General features: G+C 44.5%; 1 protein-coding gene across 5 annotated transcripts; it reads right to left on the reverse strand.

The window, feature by feature from the left end:
* Positions 1-208: 208 nt before the first annotated feature.
* Positions 209-27,174, reverse strand: MFSD10 (major facilitator superfamily domain containing 10). Of its 5 annotated transcripts, none has more exons than XM_074821998.1 (13): positions 27,088-27,174; positions 24,024-24,213; positions 22,706-22,802; positions 18,527-18,630; positions 17,400-17,558; positions 15,467-15,655; positions 10,461-10,569; positions 9,337-9,448; positions 7,874-7,982; positions 5,469-5,559; positions 3,681-3,728; positions 2,208-2,297; positions 209-863 (listed from the first exon to the last, which is right to left on the reverse strand). In XM_074821998.1, the coding sequence occupies exons 1-13, from the start codon at positions 27,141-27,143 to the stop codon at positions 757-759; spliced, it is 1,461 nt and encodes a 486-aa protein (XP_074678099.1). In that variant the 5' UTR covers positions 27,144-27,174; the 3' UTR covers positions 209-756. The 5 variants fall into 5 exon arrangements, with proteins under 5 accessions (XP_074678099.1, XP_074678104.1, XP_074678103.1 ...); XM_074822003.1 differs by lacking the exon at positions 27,088-27,174 and adding an exon at positions 26,706-26,988; XM_074822002.1 differs by lacking the exon at positions 27,088-27,174 and adding an exon at positions 26,568-26,699.
* Positions 27,175-27,921: the final 747 nt, after the last annotated feature.

Genomic DNA, 27,921 nt, shown 5'->3' on the forward strand with positions numbered 1-27,921 from the left:
CCAGCTGGCCAGGAGGCAGAACTGGGGGGGTCCTTCCCCCACCCCTCCTGCCTGGGAGTCAGCACTGTGAGTGCTGGAGGTTGGCTCCTGCCAGGAGGCTTTTGGCACCTCAGGTGGAGTTGAGGACCCTGCTTTGGCTTCACTGAAGACCCGTGTCTGGTTCAGAGGGGTGTAACACCTTAACTGTGAATAAGTGCCCAGACACATGTACAATGGAACAGTTTATTTGTAACGCAAAAAGAACAACAACAATGCTTGGTCATCAAAAAACATAACACAGTATTGAAAATATAAAGAAGATCTCAAAATTTAACTGTATATTAAAAACAGTCCACCGCTGCCAAAGCATCACTGGGGCCTGGGCAGCCTGTAGTATGTGTCTCCCTGTTGTTTGTGATCGGTGGGTTTTAAGGCAGTTGGTACAGCTTCTACCAGGCCCAGAGAGCATTTGTGGAGATCTCGTGACAGTCGTCTAGAAACTCCCTGCTGGAGCTGCCTGGTGAGTTTGGTCTGTGCTAGCCCGACCCAGACAAACCTGGCTGTGGGCAGGGGCTTTGGGCTGGTGTGTGCTGAGGAGCAGAGAGGAGCTGTGTGTGCGCTGGGCGGGTGGTGCTCGAGTTGGGATCGCACGGTGCCGTGCCGCTGTCGCGCCGGTCTCTGCCTGTCTGATGATCTTAATGATTTACTCCACTGTTTTGCCAAGAGTCGGGTCATGCAGAGGTCCTGGGAAGCCGGTGATAGTTCTGTGGTTACTTCCTACTCCTCTTTTGTTGGCTGTTTTATAGAACCAAGTAAAACGAAGGGGATGAGGAACAAAACTCCACAGACAGTGAAGCAAATCTCTGCCCCTGCCAGCCAGTAAACTGCAAAGGAAACAAGATATAGCTGGTTAGTGTGCTTGTCCTTGCCTCCCTGTAAACTGGTCCCCAAAGCTGCTGCTCTCCACAACTCACTGGTACAACTGGAGAGCACAGAACTACTGTGTCTGTCACTGCACCTCCTTGCTGGCACACAGGTTACAAAGTGGGGGTGGCCAACAGCAGTGCTGGTTCTCCTCCAAGGGAACACTGCATTAGAAGTGGTTATTGTAAATGGGGGAATTCTCATTCTTGCCCCCCTGGCAGCGGGGAAGGTCCTGTTTGCTCATTCAACTTTACAGGGCAACTATTTAACTGCCCCAGCGGCTGCTCCTGGCGCTGTCTCTGCTGCTCTAGAAGGTCTCTCGCTGCTGGTACCGGCCTCCTCCTGTGAAACACTCCTGAACCCAGGGCCGGGGTGGGAGGGCAAGGGCAGGATGGGTGCTGCACTCAGGAGCAGTTTTGCTGTGAAGTCCAGAGTCTGGCTCTTCCTTGGAGGATGGCGCTGGGCAGAGGAGCACTGGCTGTGGCACAGGGCAGCCAGTGCTTGGCGCAGGGATGCAGGCAGGAAACAGGTTCTGGTCTTGCTCAAACTCAACATTTGGTGTCCAAGTTCACGTTCCGACTTGCTGCGTGGCTGCTTCCCCTTATTCTGTCCCTTTTTACCCTATAATTGCTTGGGGAACCGAACCCTGTACAGGGGGCACCTGTGCTCCTTAGGCACAGTCTCGGTTTGGCCTTAGCCAGGGCTGCTAGGCTCTGCCCACACCCTGGGCTCCAGGGCAGGAGGAGAGTGTGGACTCTTTACAGGTTACAGATGCTCTTAATGCTGAAAAGTTCTTTATTGCACATTATCGGCTGCAGCTTCATGGTCTGTGCGGAACCAGTTACCACAGCACCGGAAACCTTGATTTCACCGACTCCACTTACCCAGTGCCCGGGTGGCCCCTCAGCAGGTGAGGTCACTTGCTAAAACAGCTAAAAATAAGCCCAGGAAAGGCAAGGCTGCCTGGTCAGCCTCTGGCGCTCTCTGGGGTGCTCCTCTGCCCCCACAACTCCACCCGGGGCTTGGTTAGTTGGATGCTGTTGCTGGAATTTTTAAAGAGTGAGGCAATACCAAATTATCTCTGCTTGTACAAACTTTTAAAATTCATTCACGAGGCTTTTGCTGGTGCTACCAAGGACCACGTCCTGCCCCTGGTGCAGCTCTGAGGGGTACCACTTCTGCAAAGACAACTTTATGGCTCCGAAACATTCTGCGCTTCCCCTTCCCCTTTTCTTTCAGACACCTGGGCTGTGGGGGCAGAGGGAGGGTGGCAGAAGCAGGAAGGAGCATGAGGCCACACTCACCTGTAGCTGACAGGATGGGTCCCAGGGCTCTGGCAAGGGCGCCCAGGCTCCTCAGGATCCCCATGACTCGGCCCTTCTGGCTGGCAGAGCCTGTGCAAGCAGAGAGCTGCTACTCAGTGTGGAGGCTTTGCTTGGGGCAGGGAACGCGCGCAGAGCAGGGCAGGGCTGTAGCGCTTCCAGAGATATTTCCCCCATCTCCCCCTCCTTTCATTTCACACTCCCTGCCCAAGCTGTGTTGATTTTCCCCTCCACCAAGATGAACACCAGGGCTTGTTGAGAGCGCGTGGCCATGGACAGCGTGCAGTGCGTCGCCCCCCCCCCCCCCCCCAGCAAAAACCACCACCAAAACCTTTACATTGTACCCCACATTTGCTGGGGAGTCACAGGTGTATAATAAATACAGAAGCTTTGATGCAAGTTAAATAAGAGCAACATAATAGTGACATTAATGAGCAAAGCTTTTCTTTTTCGCCTCAGCAAGCACCGTAGTGCTGGCAACCAACCGACCCAAAGCTAAAGAAAGAACTGTGTCATCCACAGATGGCAACACAGCTACCTCTGCTTTACAGGGTTACGTAGCAACCAGCGCCACAAACCCAGGAGGTTTCAGAAGGTTCCTTAGGTCTTTTCTAAGGAATCGGGAAGAAATGATTACTGCTGGCAGCGATGGGTGGCATCTCTTTTAGAAAACCCAGGCTAGTCCCTGCTCAGTGCTGATTGAGGCCTTTGCCCACTCTTCCTCATATCTTCTTAATCATAACCAGAAATAAGGCTGCTGCAAGTTTCCCTGTCGCAGTGGGACAAGCTCTGTTACGCAGTACAAACCTACAGTGTGACACTAATGGTCACTGAATAGATTGTTCCTGTTTGTCAGCTCTGAAATGATGCATTACAGAGTGCTGACAGTTCTCAGAAACAGCTACAAGTCAGTTTGGGGTTTTCCTGTGCTCCCTTGTGGGATGTTTCCGAATTTCCCAGCATCAGGATATTGTCCTCCTATCTCCAGCAGCCCCACTTGGCTTCCCTCATGTGAAGGACATTCACAGAAGGGAAGGAGTCGAAGGCTGCAGCACCTCCAGCGTAACGCAGCTGGTCTGCCTGCCCACAGCCCAGCGCGGTGCCATTGGAGGTAACTGCAGTCACGGATCACTGGCTGCGCTGAAAAGGGGCAGCACACACCTGACTGGGAAGGGCTCGCTTCTAGGCTTTAGCCTCTCTCCTGCAGGGGTGGGTATCACATCAAGGATACACCCGTACAGTGTGGAGCAGCATTTCTGCTTTCCTTGTTAATGCATCTGGGGGAATAGAGGACTTCTATAAAGCCAAGCAGCAGCCCGAGTCACCGGTCAAACATTCAGCTCCGAGGTGGCCCTCCACCACCAAACTTGAGGTCAATTCTGTATTTGAGCCAGGTCTATACAAAGGTCAGTTATGTGGCCAAGGGCTGCCGCTCAGAGCAGGAAAGACACTCACCGTAGCCTGACACCACTGCTGACAAACACGGGATAACGATGGCCGCAGCTGGAAAAATCCACAAAAGAGACTATCAATGAACAGCAGAGAGCTCAGAACATTTACAAGACCAATAGTGAAAAACATGTGGCCCAAACTCGTTACTACTGCAGAGAAATATGCCGAGCTCTGGGGCACTGTACCAACAATGAATCATCAGGTTTAATCCAGTTCAATAATGAAAACACCCTCTCAAAGCCAACCTGCACGAAGAGCCCAGAGCCGCACAGATGTTTCGCATTAGTGTCTCTCAATCTGTGAGCCCACAGGAAAGGGGTGGATAGGTCAGATCAGCTCACTGGTAGTTTTCCAAATCGCTGTGGTCTTGTCAGGTGGAGCAGGGAAAGGGAATTGCTTGTATTTCCAACAGAGGTGGCTGCGCACAGAATCACACTGCCCCATGCATACAGCTTTACTGTACCCATGGATGAAAGGGGCAGCTACATTCTGTCTTGGGAAATCAGACATTCAAGTCCAAGAAGAAGAGGTTACAAAATTTTTGGACGTAAATCACTGCCCTCTTACTGAAACAGGGGCCTTTTCTGCCAAGAAGGAAGTGCCTTAAGCATACAAAGCAGACTCTTTTCTGGGAAGGAAAGGACAATTGGAGAGCAGGAACAACAGACATGTTGCCTTAATGGCAGGCGCCCTCACTCCTGGGGCAGAGGGAGGAAGCAAGGAGGAAAAGAGGCCCCTCCAGAGGCATTTCTGGCTGGCTTAACTGGGGAAGAAATGGGGTCTTCTGCCCAGGTGTGGAGCCTAGGAAGATGCGGCACCTAACTTAGAAGCACGTTAGACAAAATGAATACCTTCTCTCACCCCTCCTCACCAGTGGACTTTCAAAAGCAAGTTAATCTGTAGGTAAGATGTAGATTTTGAAATCTGTCAAACACAGGTGTCCCTAGACAAGCAAGCTACTAAATAGATGTATTTGGTGGTTTACAGTTTACTCTTAAATCAAGCAGTATCATGCAAAAGACTAGTCTTCTCCTTTTGTAATTAGTCATATTTGAAGCTTCTTAACAACAGTTAGCAGCTTTGGGAAGACCTGAAATCTCTTTTCAGATAGGCACTTCAGTAGATTAATCCAACTTCATTCATGCTTGTTTCCCTGAATAACAGCTTAGATTGGCAGACTATTACTTATGTAAACTCTTAAACATCTTTGAAAACCATCTGCACTTATCAGAAATAGGTGGAGTTTTGCTCCCTCCCTGAGCCAGCAGCTTGCAATGCAAGAGAGCAGAGCGGTCCAGCCCGCACGGCCCTGGGCCACACTGTTCAGGGCAACACTGACTGACCCCCCCACACTCGCTCAGCCCAAACGCGCACTCTGGCCTTCAGCTTCAGAGCCTGCAGGTCTCTTCAGCCTGTTACCTAAGAGATAATGCAGCCACCACAGAAACACAAAGACACGCTGTCTCCCTTCTCCTGAGCCGAGCTACTTAGTGAATATTTTGCTTCCAGGTCCGATAAGAGGGGGGAAAAAACACCCTCAAGAGCTCTGCAGTGAGACAGGACAACAGGAGCCCTGGGGATGCTTCCAAATATCACCATGGCAACTTCTTGTGATACAAACAGCATCACAAAAAAAAAGAGACATGATTTCTTCCATATTTTATAAACAGAAACGTCAACTTTCTGTTACTTATAGTTTGAAATTAGAAGTGCATCTTTTTTAACAGGGTGAATTAATATATGAAGAAAAATGATTTGTGCTTAGCTTTCAGTGTATGTTGAATAGCTCACCGAAAGAGTACAGCAACAGTCCAACACTCAGCATGGTCACACTTGCAGCCCATCCAATTAACAAGAAAGCTGGAATCAGCAACATAATAGCCTGCAAAATGAATGAGTCACAGGGTTACATTTAAGATCTGCTTGTTAAAGCCTCACTCTAGGTGTCCTGCCAGTTCTATTCCGCTGATGGGACTACATTTAAGTTAGAAGCAGAGTGCCCCTTCTTCCCAAGTAGACATTTCAAATTCACCTGGATGGCCACAGATCAGCGCAATTTTCTTTTCTGTTCTCTCTCACTATCCCATGATTGCAGACCAAATGCAGGCTGCAGTCACGTGTAACACAGGCTATAGTTCTCCCACCACCCATTTCCCACAACTGAGAAAAAGATGATTTTCGCAGCATTCTCTCTCTCTCACAATCTACTGGTTTTTGATTTTTCCTTTTGTTCTGTGTTGAACTGGACGGAAATCTAGCTTTAACTCTATCTCCTGAGCTGGCACAAGAGATCAAAAAGCTTGTGTGCAACAGGACTACAGCTCCTCTGCTTTTTGTCAGCCATATTGACTAATTTTATCTTTAGCTTTCAGAGTCCATACTTCTGGAGCCAAGAAGAAAAAAAGGGAGGCGGGCAGGAGGAGTGGCAGGGAATGGCATTTGAAATTCAAACCCAAAAACATTCTTCATCTCCTCCAAGAGCCTGGACTTCAGTTCCCCTGTGATGTTCCCCTGGCATACAGAGCTTTCGCAGAAAAGGCAGATCAGTTAAGAGCTGCTGCATGTTTCATAAAAGGGGGCATTCACTCCAACCAAATGTCTCATTTTGAGGATTCCATTATAAATGAGCCACTGTAATCACTGTGCTAAGAGAGGCCACATTGGCCATATGATCCAGACTCAGAAACAAATTGCCAGAATAACTTCAGCAAAAGGGGCAACTCCCACAAAAGCCACTCAAGCCACATGCAGCCACAGGAAGAGTGCCCCAGGGCCAGTGGGTTTCTGCATAGTGCACACGGGTGCTGATGAGAAGCCATCAGCCCAACCCAACTCAACTAAGCGGGTGTTTTGAGGTAACTACACTTCCCAGTGCAGGGAAGAGGAACGAGTATAACAATTAGTGGGGCAAACCACAGTTTGCATAAACTGCAGTGCAGTGACAGCGAACACAGCAGGCTGGCAGAGCACATGGAGGATGTTGGTGCAGAGGATAAAGGGGCACTAACACAGCCCTGTGAGTTTTCATTCACAGGGAAATGCTTCCTATGTGACACAACAACCTGCCATTAACTTTTGCCTGCCAGGAAGCAGGACAGAGATGGTTTCACCAGCTAAGAAAAGATGAGTCAATTCACTGGAATGCAATGCAGGTAATTTTTATTACCCTGCCACCATTGAAAAGGCCTCAAAATAATGTATAAACATAGAATCCTAGAATGGTTTGGGCTGGAAGGGACCTTAAAGATCATCTAGTTGCACCCCCCCTGCCATGGACAGGGACACCTTCCACTAGACCAGGTTGCTCAAAGCCCCGTCCAACCTGGCCTTGAACACTGCCAGGGAGGGGGCAGCCACAGCGTCTCTGGGCAACCTGTTCCAGTGCCTCACCACCCTCACAGTAAATTGATGGGGGCTTTAACAGTCCAAGCACATCTACTACCAAGCAGCCAACAAAAGTTCAGAAACACTCGAAACCTGCTTTGTTTGCAGACACAAACATAAATGGCAAAACATATGTACTTGTCCCACAGCTGTATAAGCTGCAGGGAACTACTCCCTGTCACCCCAGTACAGCAGCAGCAGTTCTATGAAGAAAGAGGCAAGCAAAACAAAAAAATGCACGCTTTTGTCAGTGAAACTGCAGTCTGAACATTGGTACATGCTATTGTTATGTGCAATATTGATAATCACAAATTGAAGACTGGAGGAAGAATCTATTTCCCCCTGTCCACCAGTGAAATGTACTCTAGGGAAAGCCTGACAAGCACAGAGATGGCCAGACTGATGATGACCCTGAAAATAATTTGCCAGAATGAGTCAGAGATCAGCTCTGAAGCAGCTTTAGTAGTTTCAATGTCTGCGCTGCAAGAGAAATCACTGAAACAAAGCATAGCCTTCACAGCATTTTACCTATCTTGCACAGATGGACACTCTATTCTCATTCCCTCAGTTATACATGAAAAATTCAAAGTTTCAATAATATAGCTGATAAGGTAAGAAATGGCTCTAATGTTCCAAAGTTTAATTAGACTGGTAAGTGCCCAACAACCAGGGGGTTGAGAAGTCATTTAGCTGGATGAGACAATTTTTTTATTTGACAAGTACAGTTACAGCCTAGAACTAACCTTCATTGCACTTTAGACTGAAAATTAACATATCAGATTTGTGGAGGAAAAGAAAAACAAAAATTTTACCCTTTTTACAGCTCTTATTTCATTTCCTGGCTTGATTCGGCGAGCATAGCCTCCCTGGATCACAGCCATTGTTATTCCAATAAAGAAAAACATCTTGCCCTGCTGCATGCTAGAAGGGAGGCAAAAACACAGATTATGGAGTCACGCACAGAGCATTCCACCCTGGGATTCACAGGTTTAGAGCAGACCCTTTTCTGAACAAAAGAGAGAAAATGTTTTTTGGTACGTGCATGAGCAGTGCAAAGTTCTTAATATGCTGACATTAGCTTCCATGGCAGACAGCAAGAAGATAAACCCATGAGGTCTTACGTAGAGATGGGATGGCTTCTGGCAAATGCTGCAATCGTCTCTAGAATACTATGATGTAGTTTTATCGTTTCTAGGGTGGCCCACAAAGAGCCAGCATGTTAATTACCCTGTGTCATACCCACAGGAGTTGTTGGTTTCCAAGGAACAAGTGTTTTGTTTTCTCACCACCATTGCCACCACTGGTGCAGAGTTTCATTAAGGTCACCAAGGCACAACAGGGGCACTGGCATGGTGGTGATCATGTATTGCACCAGGAAGCGTGCAACATCACTCCCTCCACCCTTAAATATTTCTTCAAATTTCCCTTTCACCCCTTTTATCTACTAAACTATGTGGATATTCTCAGCTAAAAGTCCTCACCTCCATAACAAGCTGCTTTGTCACACAGCCTGTACTGTCGGCATTAAGTTGTGTATCTCACTTCAGGCTATCCTGAAAGGACTGTACAGAAGCAACCTTAACACACTAGAAAACCTTCCCTTAATGCACACACATTAGTTAAGCAACAAACTGTAATGAAAGACAGACAGGGAGAGAGGAGACAAACCCCTGAAAATTACTCAAAGGGAAGGACACACATAAGGAATCAAGCTGCAAGATCATGTTCCTGGCTGGAAATCTTTTTATGAGCTGGCAGGAAAAGTATTTCCAGCTGAGCTGCTGTTAGTGGATTCTGTTCTCTTTCTTCTCCAGTGTTTGACTAAAGGAAATCAAACTCTATGATGTAATGACTGTACATCATACACAATGCAGAACTCTGATGAGCAAATATAATCACACAGCTATCCCTCCATTCTTTGCCTCTTCTGTGCTTCAAGATACTGAAGAACTCTTCTGGGCAAGAAGAGAGAAGGTTTTATTATAATCAACTAGCTCAGCTATATTTCAGGAGTTTTCATTTAATCTTGTGTATTGATTTTCTCTAGTTATCATAAGTTGTGGATTTGGTATTTCCTTTCATGATAAACAGTGTGCCTTGTATTTTCATAAATTCTTCCCGCAAAGCCCAAGTATCACTGAATGCAGTGATTGCTTTCTGAGTGTTTTTACTAACCTCATAAAGCCTCTCTTGAAAATAAATGAAGAGACATTAAATCAAGATTTTGGAAAATATCCTAGACAAAATATACATTTATCTTCTAAGCGTGTTATACCTGCTGAACTGGAATCTCTGGTGAGTGAGAAAACTCAGTGTATACTCCAAACCGGAAAACAGGAAGAGGTACAGGAAATAAGCCAGGCCCAAGATTTTGAGATTCTGAAGATCTAAACAAACAAAAAAACAAACAAACACCAAGGGGGGCGGGGGAGGGGGGGAAGAGAGAGAAACACGGTGGTGTTTTTCAAGCATAGCTTGAGAACATAACAACAGTAGAGCAACATTTATCAGCTGTACAGGGAGAAGTTCTCACCTCAGATGCTCACTTTAAATATCCATACAAGACATGCCACAAAATTACTTCTGCCCACTACCTACCTTTGTATGAGGGGAGGAGAGCCAAGAAGACTGATCTCTGAGTCACCCTGGTCCCACTCACCCAGTCTAGCCCTTCTGCTTCACACTCACACCCTCACCTATATGGGGATTGATTTATTTATTTATTTTAATCAATACCTGTATTCCACCTAATACCTTGAGGCTGCTCTCAGGATGATATTGGCTAAAGCACAGTATCCCTTTTTCTAAGCTACAAATGGTCTGTGACAGATTACCTTACTTGTTTTTCTGCCAATGCAAGGTTTAACAGGTTTTCTCCAAACTGGCAAATATTACTCTGTTCCTGATGCAGCAGCAAGGAGGACTGAATAAGTTGGTGGCAAACACTGATTTATTTTCTACGGCTTAAATAATTTCACGTAGAGAAATGGCCAACTCAAATCCTACCCCTACCTATTTATTGAGAAATAAATTTCCAGTCTGAAGTTTCCTGGTTTGCAGCTTGAATAAGTAAACTCACATCTCCCTTACTCATGCCTTGATCTTTTTAAATCTCTTCACTCACTGCAGCCTACCCCATGCTGCGGCCAGTACCTGAAGAAAAAGCAAGTAGCAAGTCAGAAATCTTCAAAACACTGATCTCCAAAACCTTATTTTGTGAGTAACAGCACCAGCGTCCAAAAGAACTTGCAATTCCCTGTTCATAAGTTAGTAAGGTGGTTTTAAATGAGTGAACAGAGCGCTGCTTCTGAAATCATTTGAGTAAAGTTTTCACTTAGAAACCACCGCCACAAACAAAAAGACATACGATATTAATATAAAAAGCCATCTAACACTTACTTTCCTCTGAAGGGGATTCCTTTCCTCGTGTGACTGCAGAGAACTGAAATAAAGCCAAAGGACTGAGCAAGTCAACTGCTGCCTGAAATCCAGATGTCACAGAAGAGACCTGATCAGAGAAAGAAAGAGGTTTATTTAAAAACCTGATGTAGTAACTACTGCAGGGAATTGACAGTAACAGTCAAATGTGCTTCTACACCTACACAAATCAGCTGAGATGAAACAAGGCAACTGGCATTGGGGATCGAGTGACCCCAACAACAGCCCAGACTTTCTGAACACAGAACTGGCTCCAGCACTATAACTAGAAGGTAGAGCACTGATAGCAGCTTTCACTGAAGACAGAAAACAGATTCTGCTCCGAGTTCTTAAAAAGCAAAAGAGGATCATTCTCCACAGCCTTGAAGGTGGCTTTATTTGGTTCACCTTTTGCATCACCTCTCATGTCCAATGAACATTTACTGGGAAAATAATGACACATCTGCCTGCAAGCTCACGGGAAGCTGGGGATTTGCTTGTGTGCTAGAAGTCTAAGAACAGTATGTGTAGCACATCAAACAATGCTCTGGTTTTGTACTGGTTGTTCTTTTAGCCAGCCAGTGACACCTCCTGGGGGAAAAAAGGAAAATATAATTTTTAGAGAGAATCTTTGGAGACACTTTTAGAGAGATTTCTAGAGAGATTCTGCCCACTCACATTGTGTGGCTTTTTAAAGAGGAAAATTTATTTTGTAGCACTTCTGGTCCTTCTGCGTATACCTCAACCTAATTATGCACCTAGTGGCATTCTCCCTGCTCCTTATCAACCAGTGCTTAGGAGATGCTTATTCTTTCATCTATAGAGAATTTAATTCAATTTTTTCTTCTAAGGTATAGAAAGTTAAAACACTAAAGAAGAAATAATAATGTCTAAATTCTTAAGGAAACAATTCCTTTTAAAGTAGGAGAATTTAAACTGTCACTTTACATGACAGTCCAAGGAAGAGATAAAACAGACTCAAGAATCCTGTATAATCACACTCAGTATTTCATATCTTCAAAGCACTGCACAGACTTTATCTGATCTGCTTCCTTCTCTTCCCAGATAGGGAGGGAGGGATCTATTACCCCCTTGAGGGCAGAGATTAGAGGTCAAATTATCAGTGGAACTTCATCTTGGTGCATGACCTGAGGACTCCTATGGACTGGATTTAATAAAGCTGCAAACAAATCAACCTTCATTATGGTATTAACATGTCCCCTGTCTTGTTTTGATAGTCAGAGCTTCTGAGTATCCGAGAGCAGAGCTCTGGATCCCATTAGTCTCACAACAGCAACCAGTTCAATATACCAGGCTGGTTTCGTATAAAGCCATAAAGCTGCTGATCCACATAGAACAAACTGGGATATTTATTTCCCTTTCCACTGCATGTATTGGAGAGAGTAAACAGACACTCCCAAGAAGCAGCTTCCTCATGCTTTTAAAAGGTCTGTAAGAGGATTTCCTGAAGCTGGCTTGTAGTAATCCTCAGTTCCTGCATTTGCTGGCATGATGGTGTTTATACTACAGCACAGAGAATCTGGTAACGAGCAACTCTCTTCAAGCATGTTTGCCAGTAATAAAAAAAATCTGTAGTTTGTACCTGTTCTGAATTATTATCCATGTCAGACAGTGTGCCAAGCTGTTTGTACTACAAGGCAGTAGAGGATATACGTTTTTATATGTGTATGTTTAAAATCTGAAGTGGTTTATGATATATATGCATACATTTATGATTATATGCATATATATATATATTAGATATTTTTTAATATATGTGTGTGTGTGTGCATGTAAATTGCTTTTAATTTCTCCTATCTTTGTCCTGGAAGCAGTGGTCTAGAATTGATAATGAAAATCTTGTCCTAAAACTGACAAAAGTGTTTCACCACTCCCAAGTAACAAAGTATACACTGCCAGTTTCAGTCAATGTCACCAGCTGCATGGAGTTTAGATTCTTCACAGGTTCAAAACCTGCAACATCTAACTTGTATTTAATTTCTCTGCCTATGATTTATTACTCCAAAATTGCTCAATTTTACTTCATGGTCAAAAAATCCCTGTTCTTGGAGCAGATAGGGTTGAAGAAGTGCTAGAGTGGGGGAATGAGAACAAAAAAGAAGTGAATACCAGTAGCCCCAGTGAGACATTTTGAGCAGCAGCTAGCACAGGTAGGAGACTGGCTGATGCATGTCTTCCAAATTTTGGCATGAAATGGCTATATGACTTTGTCTAGTACTTTCAACTGCATAACTAATGTAAGAAACAGCTTGCAGACCTGTCATTCAACAAGCTGAGCTTTGACTCTGCATCTTGTTGCTTCATTACAAAGCCCCACCATCCTTCACCCTGTGCTTTGGACCTTAAACTTGTCAGTAGGTGGAAGGATGTCTGGCTAATTCTTCTCTACAAAATTAGTTTGTAGACTAATATCTGAGGTAACCTGTCTTAAGAGTTAAGCTTTTTAAAGATATCTATGTCAACTGTTGACTTTAAACAAAAGTCACCTTGAATGGCAGCCTTTTTTCACAGTGTCTTTGTTTATTCTGTTTTTCTCTAAAGCAGAGAGACTAAGTAACATGTCTTCAAGGCACAGTCAGTCCAAATCAGGAATGCAGCCTGGGCCTTCCAAGCTCCAGCCTTACCCTTCAAATCAGACACTGTTTAGTAAGCATAGAGCAAAAGCCTTGTTTTTCCATAAGTCTGCTAGTGATGATGCATAGCCCTACACACAGTCCTTACATGATTAGCTGGACACCAGGAAAAAAACGTTGTAAGACCCTCCTTTCAGCTAGGCAGCCCTGCCCATGACTAGCTTAGCTAAAATTAAGTCAAAAGTCCTTAAAGGGGACAGATTCCATTAGAAACCTTTCTGTTCCTCCCTTCTCTCAAGGAGGTCACAGCAGGAGCTGCTTTTGGCCACCTCACATAAGACCAGTGTCTCTGACAGATGAAAGGTACAGTTCTCTGGTCACTCTTCACCTGATAAACTTGCGGAAAAGTTGAGAAAAAGGTGAAGAATAGCAAAAATTCTGTTTTCTTTGGATGAAAACTCATCCTTGTTCCCCCTGCCCCCCTCCCCCTTCCCCTTTCTACAAGTTAATTCCAACATGAATGAATGTGAAATACTTCTTTTCTCCTGTGAAAGGACTGATAGAGAAACAAGAATATCATGAGAACACAGCATATTTCAAGGAAACAGATGTCTGATCCTACTGGCACATCCTCCTACCGGTTATCATTATCATTTCCCCTCTTTTTACGGCTTTGTCCTTCCAATACATCCACTCCTATACTTTGGGAGCACCTGCTCCAGCTCAGCCCAGCCAAGTTCCAGAAAGGCAGCCAACATACCTGCCTTTCCTCTGTCATCCACAGGCCAAGAAAAGTGCTCCTCTCTCGCTCAAAGCGGGAGGAATTACCCAAGAAAAGAGCAAAGCAGCCTAATAAGTGAAATTACAAATACCCTAGTACACATAAGCCACATGGAGCCACTGCTCAGATGCAGGCTGAAAAGAAACAGCACAAAAGCACTAACACTGACACCGATCACAAGAAGCTCCAATGCCAGACAAACCAGTGCCTCATCAGCAGTCAAACACCCTGTGTGTTTTGCGTGACTGGGACCTGACCCTGAGAAGCACCTACTAACCCACCTCACGTAATACCCACTGCTGCACAGAGACAGAGCCCCAAAAAGCAGGGACAGAGCACTCATTTTCTTATCAAAATTCAGTCATGTTGGCTAACACAGACTAGCTTATCAGAAGAACTCTCAAGAAGATAACAGAAGGGGGGGAGGTATTCAGTCATCATACAGTCCTAACAGGTGCTGAAGCCGTTTATCCTTCTGCAGCAAAGGTGGAACTGTTTATAGAATATAGATTTGCTTTACAGCACTTCCCTACGTTAACATGTTGCCACTACCCCACAGAGTGCAGCTATAGCCAAGAACAGGATTTCATCCAGAATGTTTAGAAACAGCCAAATAGGAAAAGGGAACAGATGACACATGGAAGAGCTGTTGAAAAAAAAAAAAATAAAAAAAAAAAATAGCTGTAGTGCTTGGGAAGATAAACACAAGCAACCAATTTCACATGAGACACAACCTGCTGGGAAACACTCAAGGAAGGTCTAAAGTTTTGCCCCAGCAGGAGCACTGCAGACAAAAGTTTCCAGAACAATTCTCAGTATCAAACAGGTTTGGCTATCCAGAGACAAAGCACGCTTCAAAGGCTGAGTGCTGCTTAGAAACAAGAGACAATAGGAAAGATCCAGTCCAGCTGAAAGCCTCAAATTGAGTGCTTCACCCAGATACCTAGGGCTGAATCCAGCCTCTCCCACACTACCAAATGAGATTGCTCCAAGAGAGTTTTAATCAGATATATCTTGGAGAGCACCTGATCACATAATATTAAATCATAATGTTAATAAATGTTTGGCCCCACAAATCCAATCAGTCACTGAATTTTAGCACATGTAGATATTTTCTATCTGTGGAAGACAGCACAGCTCAGGGATAATAGTCACTTGCTACTTGAGTGTTCAAAATAATCAAGCAAAGACAAGATAAAAGTTAAGAAAATTTCTAACATATGCTGAAAGAAAATCCAGTCTCTGATGCATTTACTTTTATGAGGAACTGAAATTCATCCCCAGGCAGTCACTATGATCATAGTTTAAAATTCACCCTCTTCCTCCTAGGCTCCCATTAGTTTTTGAGAAATTTAAACCTAACACACCAAACCCAGCAATTAAGCAGACATGTTAACTATACAGAATTTCTCATGTTACTGGGCTAGGAGGTGGGACCATGATGCAATCACTCTGACACCAGCCTAAATAATAATATTAATTCCTAGTCCCAGGAATGAGCTAAATTGTTGAGATACTGGCTCAGCCCGTTCTTCACTGTTTCCAATATTTCAACAGTTCTCAAATCCTGTTTTTGCAAGAAACACAGATCTTCAGATTTATAGTCCATTTACCCGTTTTTCTTTGGGAAGTGTCTCTGGAAGTAGGAAGAAGATGAAAATTAAATCAGCCACAGCAAACATGAGCGCTAACAATGCTGAACGAAGGTAGAAGACTTCTCCTTTCTCTGTCTCCGTGGCTAGGTAAGCTCCGATCATGGGACCCAGGGTAAAACCAAGGGAGAAAGCAACGCCAATCATTGCCTGCAGTGATACAATGAACACAGACACGGAGTTTTAGATACCAGATTGTTCAGGCAGCTCAGTTTTAAAACAGTTTGGATTTCCTGACGTTTGCCTCAAACAAATGTAACCAGATACAGACCTTAACCACCCTGAGGATGTAGGGAGTGCACAACAAGGAACATTAAGTGTGGAAAAAACTGTTATTTCCAAATAATCGATTTTATCTTCTGTCCAGTGAGGAAAGTGGCAGGAACAAACTGCAATGTGGTGATGAGTGAAAGGAAGCTGGGAAGGAAAATAATGATTTTTACTTCAGGGACTGTTCAGCCAGATGATCCTTCAGCCACAGAATAAACTTTTGTCGTGTAAAACTGGAGAAGGGAGGACAGCACCATGGTAGGAATTCATAATGATGTCTATAGCTTCTAAAATGCTTTGGCAATTTCTGTGTGTAGGAATTTATGTCTCATAAAGCAAACAGGCTGATAGGCTTCCCAGAAGAACCTGAATTTAGTGCAAGTACTAAAGAGGATTTATGAACTCACTATGAAACCAGTGCATATGAAAGAAGAGGTGAAATCTGTACACACTTATGGGAGCTTAAAAGGTCACTGATTTGAGTCATCAGCCTCAGTGAGATTGCTTAAGAATACAACAGTGCGGGATCTGGCCCATTTTCTTTAAGAGACATTCAAAGATGTACACTCACATATGCAGAACCCAAACACGTGTCACCTGAGACACAATCCTCCCGCTTTCCTGAGTCTGTTTAACTGTATCTGTAGTAGTAAACAAGGCCAGGGCACACTCAGCTATCACCTCACAGTCTCCAGCGTTGTTTCAGCCTGCCCAACTAGCACTCTCCCAGGCAATGCCTCATCACAGTTTGGGAATAGTATCTGTCAGATGCTATTCTCTTCCCAGAAAGCAGAATGAACATGCCTACTCTGCTGTGGAAAAGAAGAGAGTATAAGCCATGTGGATGTGAGCCATGCTGTACTAAGTGACTTGCTCGCAGGTCCTAAAAATCAGCCCTGACCCATTTTATTTACTAGTGCTGTACGGCTATCCCTCTCCATAAATAAAAATATATTTTGGCTCACCAGAACTATAATAAATTGCTTGGAAAATTCATTAGCTATCACTACGAAATCTAAAGCTTTCCCCTCCCAAGAAGCAGCTGTCCCACACAGTGGCTTATAACAATCTGTTAAGAGAAGTTTGGGCCCCCAAGGTTTTTATAAGATAAAAGATCCAACTGGTAATTCACAGGCAGAGTTCAGCCTGCAGGGTGTTTCCACCTGGTCCACTGCCTTCTGGAAGAGGACAGAGCAGCAGTTCATATTACTTGTTGCTCAGTCAGCCAAACGCCACATCCTTTACCCTCTGAGCTCAGATCCTGAAGCCAGTGCAGCATCCAAGGAAGTCAGAAGGCACGCTGTGGCCGTGAGACCTTTCGATTTCTCCGCTATTGTAATGAGGATTACAGTTATCAGCAGGAGTAACAGTTATAACACTTACACAGGTAGTTTTTCCACCTCTAGGGCATCTGCGTTTCACTTGTAGGTAAAAGTCATTGGCAAGTAAAGTCCAAGAGCTCACCAGCAAAATGATCTGTCATCTTTTCAGAAGCAAGGCAGTATATAAAGTCATGTTTACACTTGATCAATGAATACACATCTGAGGAAGACATTCTGAGCACCTTAAATCAATTAAAAGTTACCCAGTAAACCCAAACATATACCCCACATGTGTTACTCACCATGCCCTTGCTCCGTGCTTTTGGAGAGTGCAAGTCAGCAATTATAGCTGTGGAGAGGCTGACGTTCCCTTTGCTTATTCCACCTACGATCCTGGAGAGAAGAAAAATGCCGAAAGTCCTAGAGGCAGCCCATAGTGCGTATGATGTTATCAAACCCATCTGCAGAAGGAAGAAAGGGTTCTTTATAAAGCAGAGCAAAGTTGATATAATGTCTGCATATTTCCCAAATAAACATTTGAATTTTTTGTTTGTTTGTTTTCAACACTGCTCCAAACCCCATGTAACAGAATGTCTGAATATACTGATACTGCACTATGACCTGGACAGTGATATAAAGAAGTAGAAACAAATCCATACAAGCTTCATATAAATGTGAGGTTACTATTAAAATTAGAAGAACAAAGAAAGTTCAGAGGCAGCTAAATCAGTCCTGGGCACAAAATCATTTTTGTACATCCTCCTCCCCTTGTTTTCAACTTCAAGAGAATTCTGATTTCAAAATAAGAAGAATTCACAGTTCTAGCCCTTAGATTTCATAATCAATCATAAGCACATGTGTTCATTTAATTCACTCTCTGGAAGCCAACAGGATAAGGGGATATGTATATAACTTGCTGCAGAGTTCCTCCATGTACGTATGCACTTGCTCTGCACTGCTTCTGTGATTAGAACCCCGTAACAGCAACAGAAAAGATGTCTCAGAGAATGTTCATGTTCATAAGAAATACATCTTAAACTGCTACATAGCTGCTCTTAACCAACAATCCCCAGGCTCTGTGAAACAGGTCATGAAGCAATCACTTGGGGAACTAAAATATACCGGGATTAAGTCTAACATTCGTAAATAGAGTATCTGAACTCATGCCCCCATACACAGGGGAAAGGGATTCTGGAAAATCCCAGGAACAGATAGGTATTTTGGTGTCTTCTATGTACAGTTCTGGATCTGGGAAGCTCAGCTTAAACACTCACATTTGGAACTGTGGCCAAGTGACTTGGCAAGATGCCGTCAACAACTAACAGACCTAGAATGTTTAAGTTTCCAATCCTTTGTGCTAACCACAAGACCATGGTACCTCCAACTGTGTGTTGAGATAGCATGACTAAAATCAGTATGAGACACATACCACTGTCATCAAGATGACAGGCCTTCTGCCCAAGCAGTCCGACACAGCACCAGTAAGGGGAGAGGAGAAAAACTGTAGGATGGAAAAGATTGAGCCAATCAGACCTAAAAAAAAAAAACAAAAAAAAAACCAAACCAACATATGTCATTAGACTTGTGGCCTTCATCTTAAATACAAAGACAGCCAACCTGTTCCACAGCTATCAGTCCATTATGTCCTTTAAAAGCACACAATTAAGTGTAAAACAACAGCTATAAAGAACAGCTTTATATCTGAAACTAAGCCACCCTCAAAACACTGATCCTGCATTATCATTTAACTGAGGTGGCAGATACAGACAGACCAGAGTAACAGGAATGAACTGGATGATTCACTGTTACTTCACTGGTGAGAATGGGTTTGAAACTCACTGGTTATAATAGAATGCTGATTCTCCAATGCTTCTCCACCTGACTACATACATTTTCTGTTTTTAAAGCAGAGATAAGGCAGTCTTTAATAGTCACAGTTCTTTTAAGATTGTTTTGATTGTTTGAACCTGATTCTGTCACACTTAATTAGCTTTTCTTTCCTTCTTATCATGGGAAGGACAGAAGCACTGCTGTGAGGCACCCTAAGAGGTAGGAGTGATTCCAACAGACTCCAAGAGTCTTTGAAATCTGCCTCCAGCTTCTGTGATCTTTAATCCCTCTCCTCTCTTGCCATTTCTAGCTTCACACACTTATTCATTTGCACTACCCTCTCAACAAGCAGGCAAAAAAAATGCCTTGCTGTCACAGTTTTTCTCTAAAGAAAAAACTGGGTTATATGTCTCAGATCATTCAGCTATCAAACTTTAAAAGGCAGAGGAGAGACCAGAAGTTCTGCTCCCATCAACTCTGAGGGAGGCAGATATTGATACTGAACACCTTGGCGAGAACAGCTGCTTGTGATAGCTCAAAAAACTGTGTAAAAAAAAATCTTACAGATTGTAGACTGGCAGTTTATGTTAATGAGAGAAGTTTTCTTCCTTGCATTTCTAGCACTGTAAAAACAACCAGATGTGTCAAACACTTCAAAGCCAGGGAGCAGCAAGAGCAGGGCTGTTCCACATGGGGGAATGAGCCAGGAGCTGACTGTGACCAAAGCACTGGCAGTGCCCTCGCCAACCAGGGCACAGTCCCACATGATCCAGATGGGTTGGGCAGAGCAGGGTGTCACTAGAAGGGTCCATTGACAGTCCCAGACAAGGCAAGGGTTATACATCAGGTCCATCTGGGGAGTCCAACCAAGACCAGCAGAGATTGGGTCAGAGAAAGGAGTGGAAACAAGACTACAATTCAGGAGAGAAGACACCTGCAAGGTAGGCCCATGGTCCATCCAAGAGACGTGGCCAGAGACAGCTCCGGAGATAAGGCTGTACTTATGATGTAGCTCAGGCAAGGCCCAAGCCTGAGCCAAAATACAGCTCCTGAATCACTGGGCAGAAAGCGTGTGGGTGAAGGTTGGTCACTACAACGGAGCACTGGTGCCCTCAGGGCCTTGACAAGGGCAGGGAAGGTTTCTGCCCTGAAGAGATCACAGTCTAAGCAAAGATGAAAGAGAGCAGAATATATCCTGCATCGGAAGAAGCAACAAGATGATCTTGCAAATATCTTTCCAATCCTACGCTCCTTGTTGCAGATGAAGGCAATGAAGGAATGAAAGCTGCAGGAAGAATGCAGTGGCCTCTGCTTAACATCACAAGTATAATGAACCTCTCCACTATAATCATTTAAGCTGCAATCAGACAAGATGGACTGAGACAGGAGCTGACTACAACTAAGATAGCTTGTCCATCTTCCCCTGCTTCTGTAGCCTTGGTCAACTCTCCAGTGAGCTAATTCAACTCAATCTAGCAGAAGACTAATCTGGAAAAGTACAGAAGAAATTTCCTGGTTTAGCAAATCAGATGGCTCATTAAGAATAACTGTCATCAAAGCCTGCAGAACAGATTGAGTCAAATGTGACAGATACCAGGTTAATTCAGCCACCTTGTCTGCACCCTCACTGCCTGTGGCTGCCAGGTAATTAGTGCACATTCCCACTACTACCCAATACTGCTTCTAAATACTTTTCTCTCAATACTTTTCTCCTAGAGAGAAAACAGCAAGAGATACCAACTTCTTTTCTGAGACAGCGTCTATTTTATTTCCATGTTCCCCGTTAGATGCTATATTTTCTTCAAAGGGTAAAAGAGTCAGTTGGACTCCTCTGGAAGTAGCCCAGAGATTTCTCCTTCCCCTTGAAGGCAACTGGGCCAAGTCAAGGGATACAGCACTCCTCAGAGTACAGGACACAGCAGGTAAAAGGAAAGGCAATCAGTTCAACACAACTGTGTGAGCTCCCAGCCCCTTGTTTAAACAGAGCCTGAGATAGAAGGAACAAGGAGGCAGCATGCAGTCAGGCCTTACAAGAGACAGAAAGCAGTTTCTGAGGGATTAAAGAAAGCTGTTTCCTACCATTCAAAGCCAGTAACCTGACTGAAAATGAGCACAGAAACAACAACATGCCTGCAAGGACACTGTGGGAAAGAGGAAAATTGTTTATAAACTTTTTAATGTCTGTTAAACCCAAAAAACCTACTTTAAATAATAACAATACATTCACACTTATATTCTAATAAAGTTTTGCTTTTCTTTTCAGTTTAAAAGCCTTTTGCTTATCTTGGAGGAGGCCTCCTTATCTTGGAGCCTCTAGGAGGCTCCCTAAAATTTCCAATTAAAATTTACTCAGACAGGCTCACGTCTTCTTCATACTCAGTTTCCTCACAACTCTGTAGATCACAAGGAGCCAAAAGAGCCTCTGATGATTAGCATGACATATATGCTGCTGGATTTCCTGCACTACTCCTGGTGGAGCTCACCCATACCAGAGTGTCCTAGTGACACGAAATGGTTCTGGACCCTGCAAGTCAGCAGCTCTCCTGCTTTTAATAGGACTAATGAGATTTAGAAGCAGTGCTGCACTATAGCCGCCCAGCAGGGAGGTGAGATTTGAACTCACAAGACTCTTAATTCCAGTGTTTCCTACTGATTGATCTCCAATCACATGTGGATCAATTGTTAAGGAAGAGTAATTTCAGTGACTGTGTAGGGTCTAGCACAGCAGGCTCCTGAGCCTGAGCTGGCAGCGTGACAATAAGGAACAGCACGCCTGTATTTCTGTAGCAATCTGTAGAACAAATTGGGCAAGATCGTAGGATAATTCCAGTTTAAAGAGACCTCTGGAGGTCACCTACTCCAACTGCCTGCTCATAGGGTCAGCTATGAGGTCAGAGCAGATTGTTCAGGGCTTCATCCAGTTAGGGTTTGACAGCCTCCAAGGATGGAGACTACAAAACCTCTCTGGGCAACCTGTTCCACTGGCCATCCTCACTGTGAAGAAGTTCCTCCCTATTTCCAGTCTGAACTTCCCTTGCCTCTACTTGTGCCAGTTGCTTCTCCTTCTCCCACCATGTACCCCAGTGAAACACCTCACCGTCTTCTCAATAACCTCCCCACAGGTACTGGAAGGGTGCTAATAGCTCCAGGCTGAACAAGCCCAGGCTTCCCAGAGCCTCTGTCTTCCTGGCCCTCTGTTGAACTCGTTGCAGTTTATGGATGTCTTGTACTGTGGGGCCAAAACTGCATGCAGTGCTCTAGATGTGGTCTAACAAGCGCTGAGAAAAGGGAGACAATTGTTTCTCTCAATCTACTGGCTCTACTTCTGTTCATACAGTCCAGGTGCTATTGGTGCTTTTGCTGCCAGGGCTGGCTCATGCCCAGGCTGCTGCTCATGAGGATCCTGGGACCTTTACAGCAGAGCTGCTCCACACCAGTCTGTATCGTTACAAGGGACAACTGCTTCCAAAGGGCAGGACTTCACATTTGTCCTTAATGAATTTCGTAAGGTTCCTGTTGGCCCATTCTTCCTGCCTGTCTAGGTGTCTCCACATGACAGAGATGAAGCTGTCCAACTCTTCATTGCTATCAGCATGATGAAAACAGAATCATTTATAGCCTACTGTAAGAGACATTTTCCGTTATTTAAATATAAAAACAGGCAAGTATGCTTTTTGTATTTGTCTTTTTCCTCATCATTCCTTCACATCAACATTGCAAATAACTTGAAAACAACACTTTTTTTTGGTCTATTAGCTTGTTTGTTTAATTGCCATACCTCCAAACAAGACACTGTTGTATTTCCGTTCTGGAGGCATCCCAACCATCACTGCAAACCAGTCCACACCACGTTGCAATGACAAATAGAATCCATCCTGCAAAACAGTTCACTGGGAAATAGAAGCAGGAAGATGGCTTCTCTGTTTCATTTTCAAAGACAGCATCAGAGTGATGGCTAGTGACTAGAGCTCTAGTGAACTACAGACAATATTAGATGATTCCTTCCCTCTTGTTCCCCCCAGGGAAAATTTCCTCACTGATCAGTTGTCATAGGCTAAAATTAGCTGAAATTGTGAATGCTAACAGGCAGCTGATAATTGGGTGTATGTGTTTGGGCAGGGGAATGTCTGAACTTGAACTTTTTTAAACCATCAGGCCTGCTACTTGCTAAATCCTGAACTAAACAAAAGTAGCATGTTCTGAATCCTTCAACTAATAAAGCAGCATGAGACACACTCTATCTCTCTGCACACAGACTATTTAGTGTAGGAGAACCAGGGGCTTGTAGGTCCAGAAACAAGAGGTGGTACAAAAAAGAAGGGTTCCTGAAAAGAGGAGGACTTGAAAAGAAGAAGGAGGCCCTGAAAAGGTGAAGATCTTGGCTATAGGAAATACAGTGGAAGCAGGGGAAGATCCTGGAGATCAGAGCCCATGGTTAGGGTAGAGATAGGGTTTTAAGAAAGACAGCCTACAGCTGCAGCTAGAGTCGGGTAGGAAAGGGGCTATGAAATAGAGGTGTGGGCTGCAAAAATAATCCTCCCCGACAAGATCTTCGTCTTGTCCAGTAACATCTGAGAACGGTAACTGTGAGCAGCTGTACAGCAGGGAACCAACGCAACTTTCTGCCCTGCATTCCCAGACCAGCAGCCAGCTCCCTGCTAAGAATGGAAGTTGAGACCTAGTGAACGTGATGCTGGGGGTGAGAGCAAATGAGCGTGTGAAATACTAAAGTAGGGTAAAAGCTCTTTTCTCTTTGGTTTTTAGATAAACCCCAGTATGCAGATGCATTATGGACTGTCATTTGCTCTGTCTCACCAGTGACATCAGTGTAAGTCACAAATGCACTGGCAATTACAAGGACAAGCCCCTAAGAAATACCTGAATTTTTCCCAAAACATTTTAATGAAAAAGCAAGAGGGAAGAGCCTCATGCAAGTTCACAAAAAAATTCAGTCCATGAACCATTTAAATGTGCAGGATATTATTATCCTGCCTACAGCTATTTGGTTTGCCCCGTGGCAAGGGATTTTTCTTCCATCCTTCCCTGAAGATCTCATACCTAAAATTTTCAGCAGGCTGACTTTCTCTGTTACTTACCTCAGTCTGGCTGTAATAATCAAGGATGGAAGGAAACAGTGGCAAGATGAGAGCGAATCCCAACAAGTCAATGAAGAGTGCCAGGAAGACAATTGTAATAACACGACTGCTGTTTTGTTCTTGCTTGTCATTGATGGAGCTGCTGCTAATTTCCCTCTCTTGCAGGGGCATGTTTCCAGGTGCTCTGCTTCTGAAAAATTACATTTATACCAGTCAACAGGAAGCTTTGCAGGCCTTTCATAAGAGTATCTTGCTGATTCATTCTTGTTTTCTACAGACTTCACAAAAATAAATATAAGCTATGGCTATACTAAGCTACCTGGTTTTCACGGGAACAGGAACCTCAACTCTCTAGTCTTGGTTATTAGCTCAGCATCAAGTTTGCTCACATCAAGAACGTGCTACAATAACTCTATTATGGGAGCATCCCAAATAAAACACAGAACTAAGCAGCATTTAAGGTTTGCTAACATGTGAGCAATGCTAATACAATTTTACCAAATGTTTTCACCTTGACATTACAGTAAAATATTTAAGAAAGGGCACTCTTGTTTTGAACACCCACATTCAAGTAACTAACAGATTATTTATGCCTTCAAGACTTTTTATGTCTTCAGTGTATATTAGAAATGACTAAAGCAGTAACAATTAAAAAAAAAAAAAGTAGACTTCGTAACTATTGCAAGAATGCTGTCTTCAAGAAAAATCCCAGAGAGCAACAGCAACTCAAGAAACAACACAATAAAATTTTGAAACTTGAAATTGTTTTTCTTTCTCTGGATGACAGTCACTGATAGGTTGTACAAGTTGGGGCATCAAATGATTAAGGCAGCATTTTAGCTTGTCAGAAATATCAGAACTATCAACTTTCTTTGATAATACTCCAAAACTGTCTTAAAGACCTAAACAGGAATGCAGGCCATATCCCCTTCAGTATTTAACAAATCAAGAACTCAGTCCATATTCTGAAAAAAACTCGATTCCAACAGAGCTCAAAATCAAGGAGTAATACACAAACCAGGAAACTGCAAACTTCAGATTTGTAAAACGTTGCAGTGTATCTCAGTCATAAAACAATCAACTTCGCAGTCCCTTCTACTGCAAAAATCCCTGAATGTTTGTTGCACTAAAGAGTAAAAAAGGAGACAGAATTTCATCCAAAGTCAATCAATACTAAAATATTCATTGACTTTGATGAGTCCCATTTGAAAAGACTGAGCAGTTCTTAACACAAATTCTATTCCAGACAAGACATACCGTATTACATTCACAAGGCGCTTGTGCATATAACTTCATATTACACTAATCGAAGATCATAACACTTTGTCATGCTCAGCAATAAACATTATTGTGAGATTTCTTTACCTGTGGATTCAGTTTACTAGCACTGAAGCATTATTAAAGTTCAAACAACATAAGGTAAACATGGAAGGGGGCCACATGCAATCCATTTGTTAAACTCTTGGCATAATGCTCTTAAATCTGCTAGTGAATATAGCAGTTTGGTTATGTTCAGGATCCTTTTATTTAAAATCGTAAGTCATCACCACTACAAGTATTTAGCATTCTTTGTTTACCCAAATGATATAAGGGCATTTAGAGCCAAAACAATCATTCCTTTAAACAAATCCTCCCCGGCCCTAGGTCTATCCAGCCAACAGTTCATTGTGGCAGATTCTATCTTGTTTTTCCTCACAATTTGTTTATTCATCCACTGAATTGTATGACCAAGCTGAACTTTATTCCAGGGTTATTTACACAGGGTAACATCCTTTACACCTTACCCTCATGGCCATTTCAGCTGGCGTGTGGCTTGAACCTACTGAGGCTAGCACTGACCTTTCATTTAGCTCCACTTTCAGCTACGCAGCTGCAATTTCCCTTACGCAATATCCCAAGGTACTACATGTTTCTGCCTTTGTGCTCCATCAGTTTTGTCGTTCAAACCTCTCCATGTTTTTTGCTAGGCAGGAAACCACTGAACATTTTATAGGTCTTGGCATCCCGTCAGCAAAAACAAAACACTTCACCTCTACCATGACGTTTGATTTCTGTGAGATATATTTGAAGAGGGGGGTGGATTTCCAGTTTAGGGAAGTTGTCTCTCAGGGCGCTCCGTGACCCTGACACCCGCTCAGCTCTCCGCAGCCATCCCCTCAGGACTCCCCGTCCCTGTCTCACCGCTTCTGCCGTCAGGGCCGGGGGTCAAGGCTGTGCCCCTCAGGAAGACACCAGTCGCGAAGCCGGCCCTGCCCTAACGCACAGAGATTTGTCATCTGCCCGCAGGAAGAATTTCATCCTTCTGGTGTTTTCTTACCACCCCTTCCTCCCCCTGAAATTTCCTAGGCCCAGCTTTACCTGCTATACCTTGGGAAGGCTCCTCTGACTCATTAACAAGTCCCGATTCAGGTCAAGAGCAGGAATTTCAATCGGGGGAGGGGGGAGAGGAGGCGGCAATTTCCCAGAGCAGCCAAAGCCCAGAGGGGCCGCCGAGCGGGAAAGGGACAGCCCTGGAGAGATGTGGTGTCCGCGGCGAGGACTCACCGTCCCCCCCGACAAGGCACCCTCCGCCGCCGCCTGCGCTGAGCCCCCGGGACCCGCAGCCCCGCGGCGCCGAGCCGCGGCCGGCCCAGACCCGCTCCCCCGCCGCCGGCAGAGCCTGCCCCGCTCCGGGCCACCTACCGCTCCTCAGGGCAGGGCGGGCGGGCCCCCTCCGCCTGCCAAGAGCTCTCCCTTGGGGATGCTGCGGGCCGGCGGGCGGGCGGCGGCTCCTCCCCGGCCCTCCGCAGCGCCCCGGCGGCCTTCCTCTTCCGGGCGGGGATGGAGCCGCTGCCGCGGCCCCGCGCCGCCACGGAGGGCTCCCGCCCGGCCTGGGGAGGCGGGTGGCGGCCGGCCGGCGGGCTCCCCTCAGCGCGGCGGGAAGCCGGCGCCGCTGCTGGGGGCTGAGAGCGCGGCGAGGCAGGGCCCGGCGGCCGGGAGGGACTTAAAACCCAGACTGAGGCAAGTGCCTTGTCAAGAGAGCCCCAGTCCTCGTAAATTAACAGTTGGACGGGGTATGTTGAACCTCAAACCACAGCCGTTCCTTCTTGCATTAAAGATTTCTTCTGTGGAAACGGACATGATCCAAGAAGAGATGGATGTTCTTTCGTTAGTTGCCACATAGCCATGTCACAGCAACAATTAGCTGTGGTTCTGGTAAGTCGAAATTTCCCGGTATCTGACAAACAGAAAAAGGTAGTCGCAAAAGACTACTTAACTGTTCCTAAAACAAACTGCTCCTTTAAACCACAAGGTTTTTAGCACAGAGAACACGAATAGATTTGATATTGATAGCACTGTCTAGCACTGTTCCCTTGTCCAGCCGTGTCTGGTGTCCAAGCTGCCTAATTAAAACATCAGTATATGGTTACAAGTGGACTAAGCACATCTATCTTCAGTCTGAAATACATAAGGATTGGCCAACAAAGTGTTTAAAGCAAATTAACACATATTGAAAGGACTTCTGGTTCCCTTCAAGGTAATGCAGTCCCGTTGGTGGTGTGGATTTATAGTTGTTAGGACTCAGATTAGGACCTTTCACTCAACAGTGACATCTCTGTCATGGATTCCTCAACATATTAAGATTTGGAGGAGCTTATCTAAGAGTAACGTCAGGATTAACGTGCCAGATCAAATAGTGAGCTGCTACTCTCATGTTTACTTGAGCATCTTACATACTCAGTTTGGTGTGAGAAAAGAAATTTGGTAGATATGGTACATACTCTGAAAACCTAACAATTATGCAAGGATCACAGCTGACTTGGAGGCAAACTTCTGCTTTGAGGTGCTTCAAAGTAAGCATGAATAATCATTTAATATCTGGAAAATATATGTAGATATATACAATGATTCAGAGACA

The sequence above is a fragment of the Strix aluco genome, chromosome 4 (genome assembly GCF_031877795.1).
Source record: "Strix aluco isolate bStrAlu1 chromosome 4, bStrAlu1.hap1, whole genome shotgun sequence".
In the NCBI taxonomy this organism is placed as follows: Eukaryota; Metazoa; Chordata; class Aves; order Strigiformes; family Strigidae; genus Strix; species Strix aluco.